Raw genomic sequence first — 20,540 nt, 5'->3', positions numbered from 1 at the left:
TCTCAGCTAAAGATGCAGCGTAGCTTTCAGAAACAAAAATCGCTGTTTGTTTTCGGTGAATCATTGTTTCTTGTATTCCTCCGGAGCAGACAAAGCGTATTCAGCACCAAGTTTGGTACAGTAAATAACAATAACATTATGTATCGAAGCAACCTTAAAAATCAGAATCTCACCAACCATCACCAACCATCACTAAGTTCAGTGATAATATAGCACTGTGAGGTTCCTGGCAATTCCTACGGCTCTTATTTATAGTGCACTAAGACCAGCAGTATTTGCCCCATGTGTGAAACACAACATCCTGAGAGAACAACTCACTCTGTGGTGATTACATAATGATCATCAGGTGAATTTCAACATTTTACCTGGGTCACTCAATTTGCAACCAAGCGTGTATCCCACTGGAAAAAAGGGTCGGACAATGGCAGGGTTTGTTTCTCGTTGGCCAGTGCCACAGTTACCCAGAAAAGCCATGGCAAGAGTAAACAGGAGGATGTAACCGAGCAGCTAATAACACAAGGTAGATGGAGTGCTTGCTGTCTGTTTCGTGTTTACATCTGCAATACTGACAGTTTTTTTTTTTTTTTTTAAAGTGTGTATTTAAAAGAATAAAATATAAATGGATGCATGTAGCCTACTCTAATGAAAACAAAACAATCATAGTTGTGCTTAGTCTGAGGTAGGGAGAGCAGCTGGTGGAGAAAAAGAAAAAACATGGGAAAAAAGGTGTACAACACGAAAACAACTGAATAAAGAACGCACTCACCTTCCGTATTCCTTGTAAGCAGTCGAGAATCGTCAGGTTGTACGTGCAATTTCCAAATGAGGCGTCCCTGAAAAACAAACGGATGTGAAAAAAATATACAAAATCACAAAGGACTGACAGTGTTGCAATTACCACATAAGAGAAAGTAAATATGCGATTAGATACTGAAAGTCAATATCCTGGAGCTCACACATGGGTACAATAGTAAACAGGCAGGGTAACTACAGAGACCAGGGGAAAACTTGGTGCTTTCGGAATAGGGTTGCTATACACAGACTAATCTGCACAAACCCCCTAGATTAGCTACGCGGTACGGAAAACAACAATCTCATGCAGACACCCAAATCTGCAACCACATCCAAAAACACAGCTTAAAATTGTAGTGAGGGATTCTCTCCAATAGTTTGAATAGAGAGTTGAGCTGAGGTCACAACAGTAACTTGGGAAGGCAGGTTTAGTCCTTCCCGCAGGACAACAGAGATGCCACCAGACAGTTCTCGGGTGACATCACAAATATAGAACAATGACAGTAACCTTGGAGACAACCGCCTTTGGAATATATCTTATTATGGTACAGACAGATAGCCGAAAATAGGCCATTGACAGCAACCAAAAACATCCTGTTTTCAAAGCGAACTTTGAAATCAGGCCAACGGAATGGGAAGATGTATATTCATGTTGAAAACGTGACATGTCCTCCAGGGCACCGGGGAGATGACGTGCGCTCAGACTTGGCCACACAGGAGACCAGAGAATGTGTGACAGACACGCTACACAGAATAGAAGCATCTGCACTGTAGCCCTTTGGAGGGATTCTCAACTGCTGACAATCTGCGGTCTGGAGCTATTTAGTCAGTAAAGCACTGTGCGAGCAACATCAAAGGCTATGGGTTGAATTCCCAGCTGGGTCTCACATATGTAAAAGATATACAGGTAGGGTTAAGTTGCTATGTATAGCGTCTGTTAAATTACATCTACATAACTAAAATTAACAGCCAATGACATAGCAGCCATCCCATTCACGTTTATGCAGACACAGGTTCTCTGGTATATTTAAGCATGTGTTTACGAAACTCATTTCATATGCGCACTGTAGCGAGCTGGCAGAAATAATCTGGGTCAAATTCAGCTGTTATGTTCTCTCTTTCCTCTTTAGGTTGGAGTGTAGCTGCAGGCTGGGGTGGCAGGGGCCTCTGCTACTGACAGGACCATCAAAGGGAACAGGAGAGAGGTTCATCCAAGAGCCACATAGCACTGCACCTGCTCTATGCTGGCAAGTCTCTGAAAAATGAACAGAAATCGAGGCACATCGCTGAAAACATACTACACATTAACGTGTATTTCATGGGTCTCCAAAGCTTCGAGTATGAGAGCTACTTAAAAAAAATACAAGAAACCTTCCCCTAGGTCCTTATTGTACAAGACAATGTTGCACAATGTTGTTTTCTGCCAATATATACACCGGTATATAAACTACTCTGAAGTGAACTCCGTTTAACACAAAACTCAGTTACCAGTTGTATTTTGCAAACTAATATTCCAAAAACGTGCCTATTGCTGCTCCTTAAAAAAATAATAATCTGAATGCAGCAAAGACGACGACGACGAAACACGCTCAACGATTTTCACTTGCATATGCGAGTGAACTCGTCATACTGCAGAGCCCTGCACTGTGTCAGAAGCTATAAGAGCTCAGATATTGTGACAACACAAAACAAGGTGATTCACAAAGACACACTCTGGGTGGAAGTGTACACAGAGGCACAAGGTACACATGCACACAAAACACTTGGGATTACATGCCATAATGTGTGTGTCTACTATGCAAGTCTGGGTTCGTCTAATTTGTTCTCATAACACTAAGAATCTAAAGCCCAAACTCCAGCCTGCACACAGTGAAAAATACACCGTAAGCTGCTATATATGGGAGGAGAGGATAAGAACATCAGAGTCCCCTACCACCATCCCACTCTGTTCCAGTAACACCCCTCTGGGGGGGGGGGGGGAACAGTCAAGGCCAGAGGCTTGGTTAAAACAGACCATCTAAAAGAGGCCCGACAATATTCTTGAAATGCAGTTCTGAGAAATCTGAGGTTAGCTGTTGTGTTAGTCTAGCCTGCCTCAGACAAGCACAGAGAGCTTAGGGGTCTCAACAGCTGTAGCTTAGTGGAGACCCTCACAGCCTTGCTCTGTAAGCATTTCCTACGCTTCCTTATTTCCTGACTTCAACAAACATTTCACAGTCTTTCTACTGGCTGCACTACCGCCGGGAGACATTTATGTTAGAGTTGCACATTCAAAGTGTGGGACAAGAGAGCCTAATGATAAAATTATGAGACCATCTCCCCTTTTTCGCAGTTCCCAACTTGTTCATTCTTATGCAATTACACCACATTACATAAGTACCACCCTGTTGACTAGGAGCCCATTATAGCTGGTCAAGTAAGCCGACAAAAGATCCATTCTTCTTCCCCCCGGCACAGCTTTGTGACCGCAGCAAGAAGGCCATCTTTGTGGGCCAAACAAGGCCCCAATCACACCAAACAGCCAGAGAGAGCCGATGGACGAGCCACTGGGAGGAGCCACTAAACAAACGGTCTGACTGCTAACACTGGCAGAGACGGAGATTTGATCTACAAGCGGGGACATACTCCAAAGCTACTCTCCTCGAATTAACATAGGCGTGTTGTTTCGATGGATAGACGAAACGCCTCACGTTAAGTTATGGATTAAATAGAACAGGAATTGGTATAGCAGTACAACAACTTAACTGGGGTATAAGACCTAAATGCTGCCCTTAAAAAGGGGAAGCCAGCAAGGCCAGTTGTCTCGGAGACCTCCTCGTCTTTTCCCTGAACAGCAATCGTCGGCTACCTTCTCAAACAGTCTGGCTACACCACGTGCTTGCAGGACAGTCCTACTCACCGGTTTGTCCCAGGCCCAGAGGGGGTCAGTCCGTATTGGTCAAACACAGGCTGAGACCAGACCTAAGGGCCAATATCTGTCATTACCAGAACTCGAGACAGCAACTCCTAAAGCTGACCCAAGTCACAGGGGACTGACAGCCATGTGTACAGTACAAAATCAGCACAGAAAGCCTTCATTCGGGTCAAGACAGAGGCTGAAAGGGGGTAACGCAACCGCTCAATGCGCGTCACTTTACTCACCGGCTCCGTCCGTCTCCGCGGCCCAAATTCCCCGTCCTCAGTGTGGAACAGACAAGAGTGGCGATGAGGGAGTGACCCCATTGAGGGCAAGCCCTCCAACGCCTCACACACTCACAGAACCACGCAAAACTAAAATACACCCCAGCTCCAGGTGTGCCCTCCTGTCGGTCTACCAGATGAACTACCGCTGAGGGCGACAACGTGCGCACCGCACGACCGACCCCCCCAAACCCCCCTCCCCACAGCGGGGATCAGAGGAGCTTGACACACCCCCATAATGCCAAATTAAGGAGTCTGACTTCATCTAATCCAGCTGACGCAGTCCACTCGGCAAGGCTTTGTTTGGGGTCACATGACATGGAAAACCAACAGGCTGACGTGAGGACCAGACGACAACACCACTCCTACAGCAACGGAGGGGCAATGAAAGAGACTTGTTTAATAAAGAAACTGTCACTCGGAAGAAAACGCTGTCCTATTCAAAAATTCTGCTGCTCCACTGCATATCCTAGTGTGGGCCACAAGGAGAACGGATTACTTCACGTTTCTGGAGTGGGTTCGGTTCCAGAATGGCACGGGTCAAATAACAGCCCCAAAACATAGGCAGCTAAGATATGGGACTTTTTTTTCCAGACTTTTCAACAGACCTGGTTTTGATGGAAGCTGAGCCACACACACACACACACACACACACACACACACACACACACACACACACACACACACACACACACACACACACACACACACACACACACACACACACACACACACACACACACACACACACACACACACACACACACACACACACACACACACACACACACACACACACACACACACACACACACACACACACACACACACACACACACACACACACACACACACACACACACACACACACACACACACACACAGATGTCACAGGAGCGGTGGATTGAACAGTGCCCCAGGTTATGTGGTCACATGGCATGACAGGGTAATTACAGGACATTAGCGGTCTCAAAGACAGGCAGGGTGTTGCGTGTAAGGCGACACCCTGGGGCAGGACTCCAGAGGTGAAAGCCGGACAGGGCAGGCGAGGAGAGGACCAATCCCCCAGTGCTAGCAAGCTGCTTGAAGCCATGGAAACAACGACTACAAAAGACCACTAAAAAGTAGGGCAATGTATGCACCCACTACTGTAAGAGGCTCTGGAACAGTATCAGTCAAATTACTTAAAAGCTAAACCTCAAACAATGAGAAAATGTCAGCGCAAGCTTTCCTTAGTGCTGAACTATACAACCGAAATGATCCAGGTGGACGGCAATGAGACCGTGTGTGCTGCCAAGGCAATTATCCAATAGTGTTTCCAGGGGAGGTTTCTGCGGTGGTGTGGACATGACTAGGCTCACCTGAAGGGAAGATATGAGGCGTTGGAGCCGGAGATCAGTGCCCTGTAGGCTTCCTCTGGAGTCTTCTTCAGATAGATGACCTGACAGACATGAGACAAACGAGACAGGAGAGAAACCAGACAAAGAAAATTAGAAATGAAAGGGAGAGGAAGGAGAAAGGGACAAATTAGACAATGAAGAAGAATAAAAAAAAATAATTTAAACAGAATTCAAGTCGGAGCACAAGAGAGAAACAAAAGGCGAGGGTCAATCCACACAGTAAAACACAGGAATCAGCAAACCAAAAAGCTGTCATCACTCCCAGATTTCTGTTATCCTTGAGCTCCCAGATTTCTTCAGTTTATTAAAAATGAATGCTAATATAAACCAGAGGGACAGGGACACAGATGAGATTCCCCAGGCATCTCCAGCCAGCTTTGGCACAGAACCCCAGGCTCTTCGGATGGAAGACATAAACACCAACCAGCTAATCCATCCATCCATGAAGGCGCTGCTCTCCAAAACAGAGAGTTCATGTCATGTGAATCGACCCACAAAGGAAACACAGATGAAATCCACACCTCCATATCGCCATACAAGGAGTCCCATATTGTGGAGGGCCACTTCATCTTCCCTGAACCGACTGTTCATCAGCACAAGGCATGGACATGAACTTTGGAGCGGGATGGATTTAAATAAATCATTACACATTTTGTTGTTACAGACATATCCTAAACAAAGCGCTGTGTTATTTATTTCAGGACTGCACTTCTGGAAAACGCACTGTGACTAAACAGTGGCGCGCCATATAACACCAATACACTAGATTAGGGGAAACCCTGACTCAAACCCTGGTCGCTGTGACGGTCATCCCAAAACCCTTACACTGTAACAATCCCCCCGCGGTAGGAGTCATGCTCCAAGTGGGTTAACCCTATAGGCGTGTTATATAGGGCGGTTGCCCTTCAGGCTACAGACATGGTTTGGCTTCCTCGCTGCAATACAAAAACGCCCCAAACCTCTGAGCCAAGTCGCCACGCTTCCATTGCACTGATATTTGAACAGGCAGGTTGACTGCCAAAACATTCCTATTTACAACAACTACCTGAGAGTACTAAGGGTTAACTGCCTGGCCCAGGGACAGAACGGATTTCTCTCCTTGCCTACACTGGGACGCCACCTGGAAACGCTGTTGTTCACTGGTCAGATTTTCTAACCGCTACGCTATACGCCGCCAACGGAGTCTACAAAAGTTGTTTTGGATTATTATTGTGGCGCTTTTTTTTTCCCCCTTCCTCCACTTGCTCGCTTTACTTTTCAAATTCTGCTACATGGTTTGTTAACTCAGTATGGCATAGGGAGACAAAGTAAAGAGCCCTCTGGAAACAACCGGTATAAAATACCCACTGTGCAAATCTGGTAAGGAGTGCCATTTTGCAAAGGTTGAGGGGATGATTTGTTTAACCTAGGGGGCTGTCCACGGGACAGTGGACATGAGAAGGCAGTCTGTGTGCCGTTGGGTCTGGTGACATAGAGGACAAACAGTCCATGAAGCCCGAATCTCCTCCGCTAGTAGAATGGCGCTTTGTTATTCTTGCTCCCGCTTCATGAAATATTCACCAGTCAGACAATTGGATACTGCTGAAAAGCACCATCTTAACCGCTATGGCTGGATGGTCCGGCTGTGTAGGTGCGCGCTCCCACACAGCCAGCTGCTCCCTGATATAATCCGCTTGGGTTGAAACCGGGTCATTGTATTATTAAAGTGCAGAAGAACACATCTGTATAAGAGAAGAAACAGTAGGGTCAGACCACGTGACCACATCCCAACATTCATTTGATGACTTGGAGCTCCGATGGAAGCTCCAAGTCATCAAATGATGACTTGGAGCTCCCCCCCCCCCCGTTCACTCTCTCATTAAAGACAACGCTTTATACATTGACAGACTGGAGAAAAATGACTCCCGTTTAACGGCATAAAGGCAGCTCACTGAGATCGATGTTGATTTCAGGAGTGCCATGTCGTCTTTGCGAGCCAATTACTTATGCAGCAGACGGACACAATATAGCCTGGCCTTGACAGAGACTCGGTCATTGAATGAGGAGTTCATCATGAGCCGCGGTCAGGGTTCGGGCTATGTTTAGCGGTGTGCTTTGCACGTCTACCCTTGACAGGTTGTCTAGAAAGGAATAGACAATAGCAGCTTTAACAGGGTCACCTAGTGACAGACACACCAGTGTAATGGGCACTGTGTATTCCCACCTATTCCTCACATGATTGGATGTGCCAACACTTTCTGCTACTAAATAAAAGGAAATAAAACGGAAATAATAGTCTTTGAGGCCAAAGACAAGAGACGGACAGTCAGTAATTACCTTGACACACTCCCTTAAGACTAAAAGCAAAGTTAAAAATCTTGGGGTAGTTATGGATTCTGATCGGATTTACAACAGCCACAAAATCAATAACAAAATCAGCCTATTACCACCTTAAAAACATAGCTGGAATTAGAAGATTCATTTCCAGACAAGATCTAGAAAAAGGATCCACGCTTCTATCTCCAATAGGTTGGAATAGTGCAATGGCCTGTTTTCAGGTCTCTGAAAAAAAGAAAGAAAAAAAAATGTGAAGCCAATTCAGAACACTGCTGCTCAAGTTCTAACAAAAACAAAGAAAGCTGAACACATTACACCAATTCTTAGGTCTCGGTACTGGCTCCCTGTATCTCACAGACGAGCAGCAGTGTCTTAAAAATCAATTACAATTCACTGAATGCTTCAGAGCCAAGTTACATTTCTGACCTTCTCTCTCTCAGTATGAACCCTCTAGACCGCTCAGGTCATCAGGGACTGGTCTGCTAACCGTTCAGAGAAAAAAGACAAAGACTGGTGAGACAGCATTTAGACATTATGCAGCGCAGAGTTGGAACAAACTGCCAGAAAACCTCAGACTTACATTCACCACTTTAAATTCTCTGCTAAAAAACCTTGGCTTTCACCTGCCTTTTATTCATCTTCGAATAATCTTTCAGTCATCGTAAATGTGATGCTTATATTTTATATGCATTGTCTTTTCCACAAAATCCATTTCCATTATTCCTCTAATTTTCTCTAATGTAAAGCCCTTTGAATTGACCAGTGCATGAAATGTGCCATACAAATACACTGGCCTTGCCCACACACCAAAAACCCCAAAAGGTAGGCAGCCTACAATCCAGGAAAAGAGTTGAACATCAATTCTGTTACATTATAGCATGGACAGATACCGGCAAGCACACCAGGAAGTGTCAAGTGTCTAGACACCAGAAGACTGGGTGGACAGGACAGCAGGTTTACAGGGTTGACCCCCATGGGGTGTGTCTGTTTTCATGCAGGGCCAGAGGGGTATTACGGCACGCAACTGGCCTCCTGCCACTGTCATCCAGGATTAGAAGCCAAATCCAGATTATAACCCAGCAGTCCGCCCCAGAGGAAACGCTTCTGTTAAGCTAGCACTGGAGACAAAGGGCCTCATTCAACACAACCCAGTTCAGCTTTTGTTCATCTAGTTCTGGATTTCTACAGGCTAGCTCATACAACCACCACCGCGTTTAATCCATTCTGTATTTAGTCATTAAGGATCCAAACCAGAATGAAGCCTGACACAACCCAAACAGAACGTCCTTAACGAAACCGGCCAGGCCATGCCAACTTAACCATCCAGACATAACGCTGCAACACGGAGCCCGGCGTCGGTTCTGTCGGGGGAAAGGAGTGGGCAAGCTCCCGGGAAAGAAACGCTGCCGACATGACCATCGTCATCCTGTCATCAGGGCACGTCAACAAACAGAAGCACCAGATAAGCCCCTTGTTTACTCCCACCGGACGACACCGCCAGCTGGCAGGGGACGCGCGCACCCACTACAGGCAAGGCTGCCGTCGGCCTGGGGGTGAAAGGATGGCCTTCGCCCATGGGTGCCTGGGAGAGGCCAAAGGGGCTTTGGTGCGAAGGGGACCTGCTGGGCATTGAAACGGGCTGGAAGAAGGGCTTACTGGCAGGGTAAAACTAGGGCAGTCCCCGTACGGACTCCAGAAGACGACCCAGTAGGTATGAACAGCAGGGGCGGAACCACAGCAGGTCCAGGCTACTGCTTTCACTGAAATCATTAAGAAATATTTAACTGGCTCTGCATTTCCTTCTCCTTTAAATAGAACTGCAGGGGTTGTTACATCATGAAGGAAAACAGCACTGAAGGAACAGAGAAGTGGGAGTGGACAATAACACGGCAGAAACGGCCGAAACAACAGACCAGGGGAAAAGTGCGGCAGGCCATCTGGGTACATTGCTAGCATTGCAAAATGAGCAGCCATGACGTAACAGCCCAGAATAACACTTTTACCGTCGCCTTACTGCCTTCCCCACAGAGAGCGAGAGAGGCAGGCGGAGAGGGGGAGAGAGACAGAGAGATACTCACAGCGTAGGCACCAATTAAAACAGCAGCATTAGCCCTTTTCCGTTGGTCAAAGCCGGTGTAGTGCACAATTCTCTTCCTGGTCAGTGTGAAGGACTGCAGACAAAAGGAGAAAAACACAGGTGAAGGAGAAGCACCGACCACAATTACATTCATTCAGAAGGTCACCAGAATAAAGCCAGCCGGATGAGGACAACTGGTCTGGAAACACTGGACGAGTCAAAACATTCACATGTATAACCATGTCGCCACGACAATGGTCAGGGGCTCCCGACCGAAAGGTTGTATAGTACTGAGCAGTGAGCATAATGCATTTCGATGTGACACACAGAAAGAAACAACCATTAAAACTTGTCCGCCACCAATATTCTACTCTAGAAAAAAGGAAAAAAAAAAGAGGCGAGAACATGCCAGTTTCGGGGGGTTTAATTACAAGACATGAATACACGTCAGCTTCTGGCATCGTGCTGGCTTGCGTATGACAGCACGCTAGGCAGCGTGATTTTGGCAGATACAGACAGACGCTACGGCAGCTGCTCTCCGATGCTAAGAACTCCACCGCTTCGCTAGAGACACAGAACCTGCTGGGGGATAGGCGGGCGTCGACCGGGTGTCCGCACACGCCAGTGTTGGCGTCCTCCTTCAGAACTGCCTCAGGGGTCAACACGGTGAAGACAGGCCACGGTCTAGACATGTAGACGGACTCACGCCCCCTTCACTGGGCCAATCAGCAATGGGAAAGCAAAAAGCTGTCCCACTCCAACTGTTGTACAGACATTAACTGCGAAGGCTCAGAGGGATTACTTCAGTCCTTACCCCCAAAAGAAAACCCAAAACGTATAGACTAGCTGCAAATCAAGTGGCCATGGCTTGCCATTGGGGATTCACCGATCCGAATTAGAGTATCCCGAAAACCGGCCCAAAATCCAGCACCAGGTATCGGACGCAGATCATCCACGTAATGAGCAGAGGCCACGGTGGAGATTGTCAGGCGGCACAGAGACAGGAAACATGCAGGCGATGCCTTGTGAGCTCAACCGCGAGTGTTGGCTGTCGGGTATTACCGGACACCTAAGAACCACATCCAGACTCAACCACCAAATTCAACTGAAATATGATCATGAAAAAACATGAAGCAAATTCCTGCTTAAACATTAGGGAAGATTGTTTTTCACATGCATAGTTTTCACTAGTGTCCAATACACATCCAGTTTCCCACTCTACATTACTATTCCAGCCAGGAGTGACCTTGAAATGTATTTGGAAATATCTTTCATAACATGTCAGAAAGTTCAGTTTTAAATTTAAAAAAAAAATTATAATTGTCTGGCATTCAGTTCAGTTATGTTTATATTGCTTCATCTCTGGCAAAGTAATGGATCAGGGTCTTAAACTTGGTGTCTGTTTACAGTTTTATGATACAATTATGGCACATGCTCAAGCAGACAATGTACAGTAGGGAGAACAAGTATTTGATAACCTGCAAAATCAGCAGTGTTTCCCACTTAAAGCATGTAGAATAATTACAGACCTCTACATGCTTTGGAAGTAGGAAAACCTGCAAAATCAGCAGTGTATCAAATACTTGTTCTCCCCACTGTATACAGCTTTTAAATGTACAATATATACATTTTTGTTTTTAAAAAAAACACTAATCTGTGCAGGTAGACACTCCAAGCTCAGTACTCTGAATCTGAAATCGACAAAGGCATTAGCAGTACATCCGTACTAGCTACACAAGCCGCCTGGTCTGACAAATCCTGGTTACCGCCACGCTGAAGGCAATGACACAATAGTGGCAAACAGCCTGCCTGGCATCAACGCCACAGGCTGGTGGCACTGGTGTTCCTGGCACATGTTAGGTGCCTTAATATCAGCGGAGTGATGTTTGAACACAGCAGCATGTGAACATTGTTGCTGACCAGTTGCATCCCTTGAATACAGTTTACTTTGAGTCATGTGGAATCTTCCAGCAGGACATTGCACCACATCAGAATACCCATTTTGCCACAATACTGTTCAGTTTAGAGGTCAGTGGCATGCAGGCCTCAAGCCAATACAGAAGTTTTGGATTGGACGGAACGGGCTGGTCACAGAATTGATGTACCACCATCCAATTGGAAGCGACTGTGTGATGCCAACAAGTCAGCATGGATCAACAGACCGGTTCAACGTTTTGACCTGGGTAGAACCTCTAGTGGCAAGGGGGAGTCCAAACTGGTTCTGAAAAAAAATAATCATCTTTTACCTCTGCAAAAGACAAGCCTGTTTACAAATCAATACTGTGATGTCTAAGCCTATGGGTATCGCCTTACATTTAAGACATCAGTTATTCTAGAGGCAGTAATGCTTGATCAAAATAATCCAGTCTACAAATGTCACACAACGTCAGTGTTTCCAGAACAGTGACTGCTATATGAGCATGAGGACCCAGCCGAAGATCCATTGCATGGGGAAACAGACTCAATCGGCTGTAATGTACGTATATGGAAAAACACGTTGACAGCGCAACTACTAAGGTTTGCCAACCCATCCAGCCTAACCTTCCAATACACTGGAGCAATACATTTCCAAAGCACGTGGATGCATTTGAATTATGGACACGTAACATTTATGAAGTTCCCTGGGAAATAAGTAAAATAAACTACATAACAGGAGTAATGAGCTGCGAACACAACATATGTTCAGACGTGATTGATCCTCTCTGGGTAAAGACCAAGGTAAGCAGGTGAAACGCATTGCTAAGCAGGTTAAGCCAGACCAACCTGTGGCCAGCCAGACACATGCACGAGTGGCGCGAGGACGTGGAAACAGGGTAGGTGATGGGGACGATAACAACAAAACTCCAAATGGACTCCAAGTCCCAGATCCCCAAGTCCCACAGGCGTGGAACGGTTTGCGATTTTCCAAAAGGGACAACCAGACCCATTTTTACAGACATTTCAGTTTCTCTAGCGTGCCCCCCCCCCCACCAACCCCTCTCCATGACGATACTGAATGACTGCTTGTCATGCAGAAAAACCCAAAGAAGCGTCCCTAAGGCAACACGCCCGTCCACAACACAAACACGGGAGGGCAAAGCATGGCTGCGTGGGGGACGGGAGGGAGGAAGGGAGGATGGGGGGGGGGGGGCCAGAGGTGAAAACAACATGCTTGCTTGAGACTTTACCTTCAACATTGACCAACATCTACATATGACAGACCTACAGATTGTCTGCATCGATGGGAAAATGAGAGGACAGAAGATAAAGACGCAGAAGCACTATTAGTGACACAGTAACATTGACAAGGTTGTAGAAAGACATGAGATAGGTGGTAGAAAGACACTGGTGGGGGTAGGGCTGTCTGTGTGTGTGTGTATACAGGAAGATGGACGCTCCCACTACAGTCTCACATTAGCATGTCAACATTTTAAACTTAGTTTGACCTGGGTAGAATTTCATCACATCTCCTAGAAGATAAGAGACTGTTGACCAAACAGCCTACTGAGAGAATTTAAACATCGCGGGAAAAGGAGCCGGGTTCATAAACACCTGGATTAGCCCATGAGAGCAAAAAAATTTATGTATAACCTGGGCATCAACTGGTGTCATGCATCCTCGTAAACAGCAAAAATGTAAGGACTCCCAGATAAATTGCGAGCCTTGACTAAACAAAATACAATCCACTTGGACAGGCTGAACCACCAAAGAACTGTAATAAGTACCAAACAAATAGATGTATATTCAGTTTCAGCATGCAAATAATAATGGCATGCCAAGATTACTGCGCTGATGCAAACACCCATTTTCTTATAATAATGACAAACTAGATTATTTTGGTTGCACCTAACAACTACAGCAGAATCTAAATGTTTTATCAGGCAGGCTCCAGAATCTAAAATGCTGCATATACTACTAACTGGAGTAGACTGTGGTCTCGGGTCACCCTTCACAAACTGCTGAGCTAAGGAGAGCATCCCAGACCAGCTTATCCTGGAATCTCCAAAGACTCTCTGTTCTAAGTGCCAACGCAGCTTTGGAACAGGTGAGTCAGGGGCTAAAAACAGAAAGCCAATTACCCTGTTAAAGCCTTTATTTTACATGGTCAGAGGACTTTTGTTGTGTCCATTAATTCTATAGAGGTATTCAGGCACACAACCCCAGCTTTCAGTTTTAAATACTATCTATTAAAAGTATGGGACAGTGACCATCTTGTTGAGAAAGATCATTGGATTAACTTTCACATCATCAAAATATGTTTTTAATTTAAAATGGATAGCCTGGTCTGTTTTATTTATATGGATAGAGTGGTCTGATATTGTTGCTTTAGGAGCAAGCACTTTATTTAACAGCAACTCGCTATCCATATAGGAAAGAACATTTAACTGCAAAAAAGGAACTTGTTAGTGAGCAATTATTTTTGTATCATTCATAGGCATGTTAGCTACATTTGCAGCAACTTCTCAAATAAGTAATTAACTCAGCAGCGGATTTAGCTAGCCAGCCAGTAGCTACCATTCGAAGAAACAAAAGGCCCAATGCTATGATTTGTCTTTGTAATCATCCAATAATAAAGACCATAAACCACACTGCTTTGTGTTTTGGCAGGTTTCCAAATGCCAAAGGCCTCTTTGTTGTTGTCAATCAGGGTGTGGGACAGAATTTCCCTTGTGGTATTGTCACAAATACATAGTATACATTCTTACTGAGTGAGGAACGGCGTGAACGAGAGGCACACGACTTACCTTCAACTTTTTGTTGAGTTTACAGCAGTATCGGTACAGCATGGCTAAGTTGAGGGGTCCAAAATCTGCATAGAAGCTGAAATACCATTAACAATATATTTTTTTTAAAATAACTGGACTAAAAACACTTTCCGTTCCTAGTAATGTACATCAACAGGCCTATTACGGAGATGACTAAAACAGAGTTTTAAATAGAAAGCCCAATTCTTACCTTTATTCTTACATTATTGGCAAATGCTGATCTAGTTGGTCAGAAGACCAATAAGTAAGGAAAAGTCAGAACAGGATTCCCTGTCTAAATTTAGACATAGCTATCCTAATTTAGAAAATAACCCAATGTGCTAAATTTATTTTAAAAATACATCTGGGTGTACTGAACCATACAATGTTTAACTTCCCTGTTGGCAATGACAGCAGGGAGGGTTAACCCAACGCTGCCTTATGTAAACCATTGGTCAACCCGATCCCGAGAGGACCAAAATGGATTTATAAACCTGATTTGGGAAACGTTTAATTAAAAAGGTGCTACATAATTGCAGTAAAAAGCTTTTTAGAAGTATTAGTCACACTTGTTGCTGCTGTCTAGTGGAGTGTAACTAACAAAACAAAAGCAGTGAAGCGAATAAAACCCAAGAGGCAAAACAAAAATAACTTACTTTTCATAGACGAATTCGTCATCCGTGCAAAAGTAATGTGTGTTTGCAGTGCTTTTTGGTTTGCTTCTTAGGGTAGCAAAATATAATCGATCTGGAGAAAAACAAAACAAACAAAAAAAATATATGCATTTTAGAATCAAATCTTCAATGGCCACGAAAAGTATTCACAAATGTGCAAAGGATAACTGCATGACTTATATTTCTGGTAAAGTTGGAAACTTAGTTTAGAAATGTGACTGAATGACTACTTTCCCGCGAGTTACAAAGTATGTCAATAACCTCAACCAACCGCAACCTCCAAAAAAATTGACATTTCGTTGGTAATCTAAAAACATCCGATTTATTCGCTGGTGTGGTTTATTACGAAAACGTTATCTAGATATCGCAGAAGCTAGCTAGGAAGCAATTTAGCCATTCACGAACAAGTGAAAATCTCAAACAGGAGCCTGGACTGAATCGCGCTTCCTAGCTAGCAAAATATTAGTACTTGCTAGACAGAGCTCCGAAAGTACTCACATTACTTGCGTTACCTAATATTCAGGTTAACAAAGGGCTTGCTTGTAAATGTTTACTTACCTTTAATTAATTCACAGGCTCCTATCAATTCTATGTCGTCTGCCATTTTAAACAAAGTTGAAAGGACAGTAGAATGTTTAAGGCTGTCGAGAGTCATCGACACAGACAAGTTACAAAAAAAAACAACTAAACTGGAGAGCTAGCTAGCTAATAGCATCAGACTATCTCTAAAAAAGAAAATTAGATTAATACATTGAAGTAGCAAGATGGATAGCTAGTTTACTACAAAACTTAGAAGTAGCGACTCTAGTTGCTAGCCACGCACTTTGCTCTGCTCAGTCTAGGCTGAAAGAGTAAACGAGACGTCATTTGGACATTCCAATTCGAAATCCATGCCCAAAGAAAAGGTGTAGCCCTGCAGCAGAAAATATTTGCATTCCCCTTGGTTTCATTAAGCGCTGTGGAAATTATCTAACTACGCATTACAAATACTAGAGGTCCTCTTCACTCATCTCCGTCCCAGCCACTGCACTGTACAAATCTTTTTCCAGCCATGATCGCAGATAGTCATTCAGCTACAAGCAAACATCTTAAAAGGACATCACATGGTAACCAGAAACCCAATCACAACACAAAGGCACGTTGCCAGGGTACGTTCTCAGTTAACCAATCAGCCGTAATATATTACAAAAATAGTGTCTAAAATCAAAAATGGAGGGGGAGGGCACGCAGGAGCTTAAAGAGAGTGGTTTGAACAACGTTCTATTAGTATGGGTAACACAGTTACGGGCCTATAGGGGTAGCAAACTTTGATTATGCCTGTTCAGCGTGACCTAGTGTTTCAGGCTAATATTAAAACTAACAGGCTAATATTGTTGCAACCTTAACACCTAGATAGCCAAATAACTAGTACTATGGTGGAAGAATGTTGACGGACCAAGGATTATAGACTTTGCGCCATCCTCGAAATTCACTTTAATGCTCTGAAAAGTGGGATGGTGCTAATTTTATCTGAAATGCTTGATGTGATCCACATAACATGATCTGCATAACCAAATTCAAGTACTGCCCCTTAAAGTAAAAACCAAAACCACAGCAGAATCAGGTATCAACCTCTGCCAGTATTTACTCCACCTGGGTCATAAACAAGGAGTGGGAGTGAGTGAGAGTGGATTGAAAGTAACTCCTTGCTTGTACTGCCATCATGCCCTGTAAATGGGCTGCACTGAACTTTTGCTTCTGGATATGCTATCAGAAAAATGTTTGTCCTTAAATGGACAGCCATATTATCCAGAAGTTCATCATTGGACAAATGGACTTTTCCTTCTGACTTTCACTCAAACTATACACTGATATCACTTTTTACCTCGAAATCCATAGGAATACAAGACATAATACACACATTTGTATTTTGGAGAAAACTGAAAAAAAAACTCAGGGACCAGATTTCTTTCTGCTCAGGTCAGGAGAAACCTTATTCACTTGATTGCTGACCACACACACTATTCTGTTTCTTGTATCCATCATTCATGTCATCACAAGGCTACAAAAAAGGCAGTGCCATTTTTCTGCCCATCAACAATTAGAGCTAAGAAGAGAAATCGCATTAAGAAACCCCCCAATCCCAGATAAAATAACTAATGATGCGTGTGAACGTCGATGCACCTGACAGCAGTGAGGAAGGCAACGTGGTTTTCCAAGGATTCAGCTCACCTGCTATGAGAGAGATCCAGACCCGCTGGGGTGCTGCTGCCAACGCTGCTGGCTGGCTCCAGTCACTGTGCTCCTGGGCCCTCCAAGATGCAACGTCTGACATGCCTTCATTGGGATGCAGCAAAACGGGAGGTCTGGAGGCCCCCCGGGGCCCTTGGCGGCAGCTCGGTGGATCACGGCGCCCTTTCCACCCTCAGAATGCGATTGAGTCGATGTTTACCAAAGGATAGAACGATGGGCTTTGTGGGTGTTGAAACCCCGGAGGAACACAAAGATGGGGTGGAGGGGATCGGGTGACCACCTCAGGTTACTGTAATGTGATCATCCTTCACATGGGGCCCCTTTTTACAGCAGCCGAGGTGTGAATTTCAAGCTCTGTCGAGTTCCCGCCCCGATTTTACAGCCACGAATGTGTTATTTCCTCTAGGAAGATAGAAATAAATCTGGTAATAAATACTGTTCATTTTCTTTATATAATTGCAGTACTGTTTGTTGTTTTACATACACCAAAGATTGATGCATGTTTATGTTTGGGATTAAGCCAATCAGGCGCATGTGAAGACGACCTGATACTCACCTCATCTGACATCACGGAAAAGAAGGACCTGAACCTATAAAAGAGCTTACCTGTACTGGGCAAGAAAGGAAAGCGATATCAAGGGAATTCTTGAACGTGCAAAGTTTCCTCTTATCAGTATGTTATAAAGAACCACAAGACCATAAGAGCCAAGCGAGTCCTCGTGACAGGGTGTGTTTCAGTGTTCTGCAAATTTTAGACCAGTGAAGTGATGCAATTTTTCCAACAAATCCTCTTAGAGTTGTGCACTTGAAGTGGTAGAGCTGTTAAAACAGACTTGTATGGCTCTGTCAACTGTAAATATGTTTACTTCAGAAGTATGCACAATAATCCCTTAAGTAACTGTTGTTAGGGCAGTTCAGAAAGGTTAAGTAAGGGCAGCCCTAGAATTTTGGGGACACTAGGCAAGATTTTGATGTGGGGCCCCCAACTTCATGGCAAAACAATTTAATGTCCCCTCTCTTACCCCCATCTTAATGGGATTTTTTCCCTAACTTTTAAAGATAATCTCCTGCGATTCCTCGCTTTTTGCCATGGGGTGTAGAGATATCTTTGCCATTAAAAAAGCAGGTTTTATGAAATTATACAAGTTTTGCCTAATTTTTCATGGGGCAGAGGGATTTATTTTGAGCTACTTGTAAAGTTGCATGCTATGAATGTCTAATGCTTGTCTGTCCACTTTATATAGCAAGCCACAGCCACGTGACTCACTGTCTGAACTAGTGATACATTTTTATTAACAGGGTAGTGGACCTAATAAACTGGCCACTTTTTGTCCCATGTTGATGTGATATTAGGCTAATTTTGAGTGACAGACATAAGAGAAACAGTGTGAAACCTGGTATATTCTTCTACGTAGCTTAATATATACAGTAAGTTAAAACAATCTGCACACACAAAGTATTTTAGCTTTAGGTAGGGATAAGCCTAACAGAACACAATATCCCATGAGTGCATAACCATGTCCTGGTGTGTGCAGTCTCTGAAAGAGACAGAGCGGCAATTTTAGTGGTTCTCAAAATACTTTTCCACATCTTAGTGTGTTAGAACATGAAATCTGAATTGATTTAATTAGGAGTTTTGCAGCTGTTCAGCACAAAAAAGGTCCATAATGTCAAAAAAGAAAATCTACAAACTGATTTCTGATACAAAACAGAAAATAGTTGATTGCATAAGAATTCAGACCTTTCTAGTCCATATTTGTGAGAGGCAATAAGTCTCAACCAGTTTTTTTTGTGTGCAAAATTTCTCAACCTCCATCAAGTTGGATGGGTACCTTTTGTGATCAGCAAGTTTTACCTCTTTCACATATTCTCAGTTGGATTGAAGTCCAGGCTTTGAATGGGCCACTCCAGGATATTGACCTTTTTTTAAGCCCACTCCAATGTGGCCTTGCCTGAATGTTTGGGGTCATTGCCCTGCTGGAAGATGAAACTTCTCCTAAGTCCCAGGTCTTTTGTAGACATCAGCAGATTTTCTTTGAATTTCTCTGCACTGTTGCTGCATCCATTTTGCCCTCGGTCTTAACAAGATTCCAGGCCCTGACAGAGAAACATCCCCATAACATGAAAACCATTAGGATTTCATGTTGCAACACTATTTACATGAATAAGTCTAAGAGGGTGAATACCTTTATCTATATACAGTGTCTTGCAAAAGTTATCAGACCCTGATCTTGACAAAAAAAAAATAATCTACGTCAACATAGAATCTCCTTTTAGCTAGATTTTTATGCTTAATCTGTGTCTAAAACTGGCCTTACAACACCAGAACAATTAATGTAAAGTGATATTGGCTTCATGCTGGAAAATATTTTACAGAAAAATCAACCCCTAGACATTTGGTAGGGTCACCTGTCTGTGTAATAACAGCTTTAAGCCTTTTTGGGGGTGGTATGTACCAGTTTAGCACAGTTTCAGTTTGAGGGTGATTGTGACCCATTCTTCTTGGCAAATTTGCTCCAGGTTTAACCCTTCTCACTCAGTATTTCCCTGTATTATTCTCCATCCATTATTGCTTACATTTTAACAAGATGCACCTGCTGATGAGAAGAATCCCCAGAACACGATGCTGCCACCATACTTCAATATAGGGATGGTGTATGTTGGGGCATAGACAGTGTTCAGGCTAAACCACACAGTGCTTTCAGTTTTGGCCATCTGACCACAATGCCTTTTCTCACTTCAAAGCCGGGTCACCCATTTCAGGTACGTTTTTAATCTTATTTCTTGCCACCCTCAAATACAAGTCATGCAGAGCTCTTGATATGATCGATTGGTGCACCATTACCACCCTCCACCGAACTCTGTAGCTCCTTCAAAGGGATTGTTGTCTATAACCAGTCTCCATCTTGTCAGAGTGCTGGGTTTTGTGGAGACAGCCTTTTCACGTTAGCGCATGGGCGCCTGATGCAGCATCCACCTACCAATGTATTTGTATTACTTTATCGTCTGTAAAATGCAGAATTTCTATATGGGCTTATACTTTCAGTGAATCATTCTCCCCTGCAGGCTCATTTTGTTGTTCTAACTACATTTTTAATTAGCATTTTAAGTTTACAAATAAACCTCAAATCAATATACAATTCCA

The 20,540-nt window shown here is 44.0% G+C and overlaps 1 protein-coding gene across 8 annotated transcripts in view; it reads right to left on the bottom strand.

Moving 5' to 3' along the window:
* cdc14ab (cell division cycle 14Ab) overlaps window positions 1-16,326 on the bottom strand; it is a 36,047-nt gene extending 19,721 nt beyond the window's left edge. For 2 of the 8 annotated variants that reach the window (XM_034293712.1, XM_034293711.1), the window contains exons 1-8: window positions 15,987-16,320; window positions 15,722-15,804; window positions 15,146-15,236; window positions 14,490-14,565; window positions 12,933-12,977; window positions 9,767-9,859; window positions 5,334-5,413; window positions 767-833 (exon numbers count right to left, since the gene is read on the bottom strand). In XM_034293712.1, the coding sequence (XP_034149603.1) occupies window positions 767-833; window positions 5,334-5,413; window positions 9,767-9,859; window positions 12,933-12,977; window positions 14,490-14,565; window positions 15,146-15,236; window positions 15,722-15,804; window positions 15,987-16,030 (579 nt within the window). In that variant the 5' untranslated portion in view covers window positions 16,031-16,320. Of the gene's footprint in view, window positions 1-766; window positions 834-5,333; window positions 5,414-9,766; window positions 9,860-12,932; window positions 12,978-14,489; window positions 14,566-15,145; window positions 15,237-15,721 lie in introns of all 8 variants that reach the window. The other 6 variants (XM_034293709.1, XM_034293710.1, XM_034293708.1 and 3 more) reach the window with 6 other exon arrangements.
* Window positions 16,327-20,540: the final 4,214 nt, after the last annotated feature.

Source organism: Esox lucius, chromosome 8 (assembly GCF_011004845.1).
Source record: "Esox lucius isolate fEsoLuc1 chromosome 8, fEsoLuc1.pri, whole genome shotgun sequence".
In the NCBI taxonomy this organism is placed as follows: Eukaryota; Metazoa; Chordata; class Actinopteri; order Esociformes; family Esocidae; genus Esox; species Esox lucius.
The sequence above is the reverse complement of the archived record's forward strand: the minus strand, read 5'-3'. Positions and strand labels throughout refer to the sequence as shown.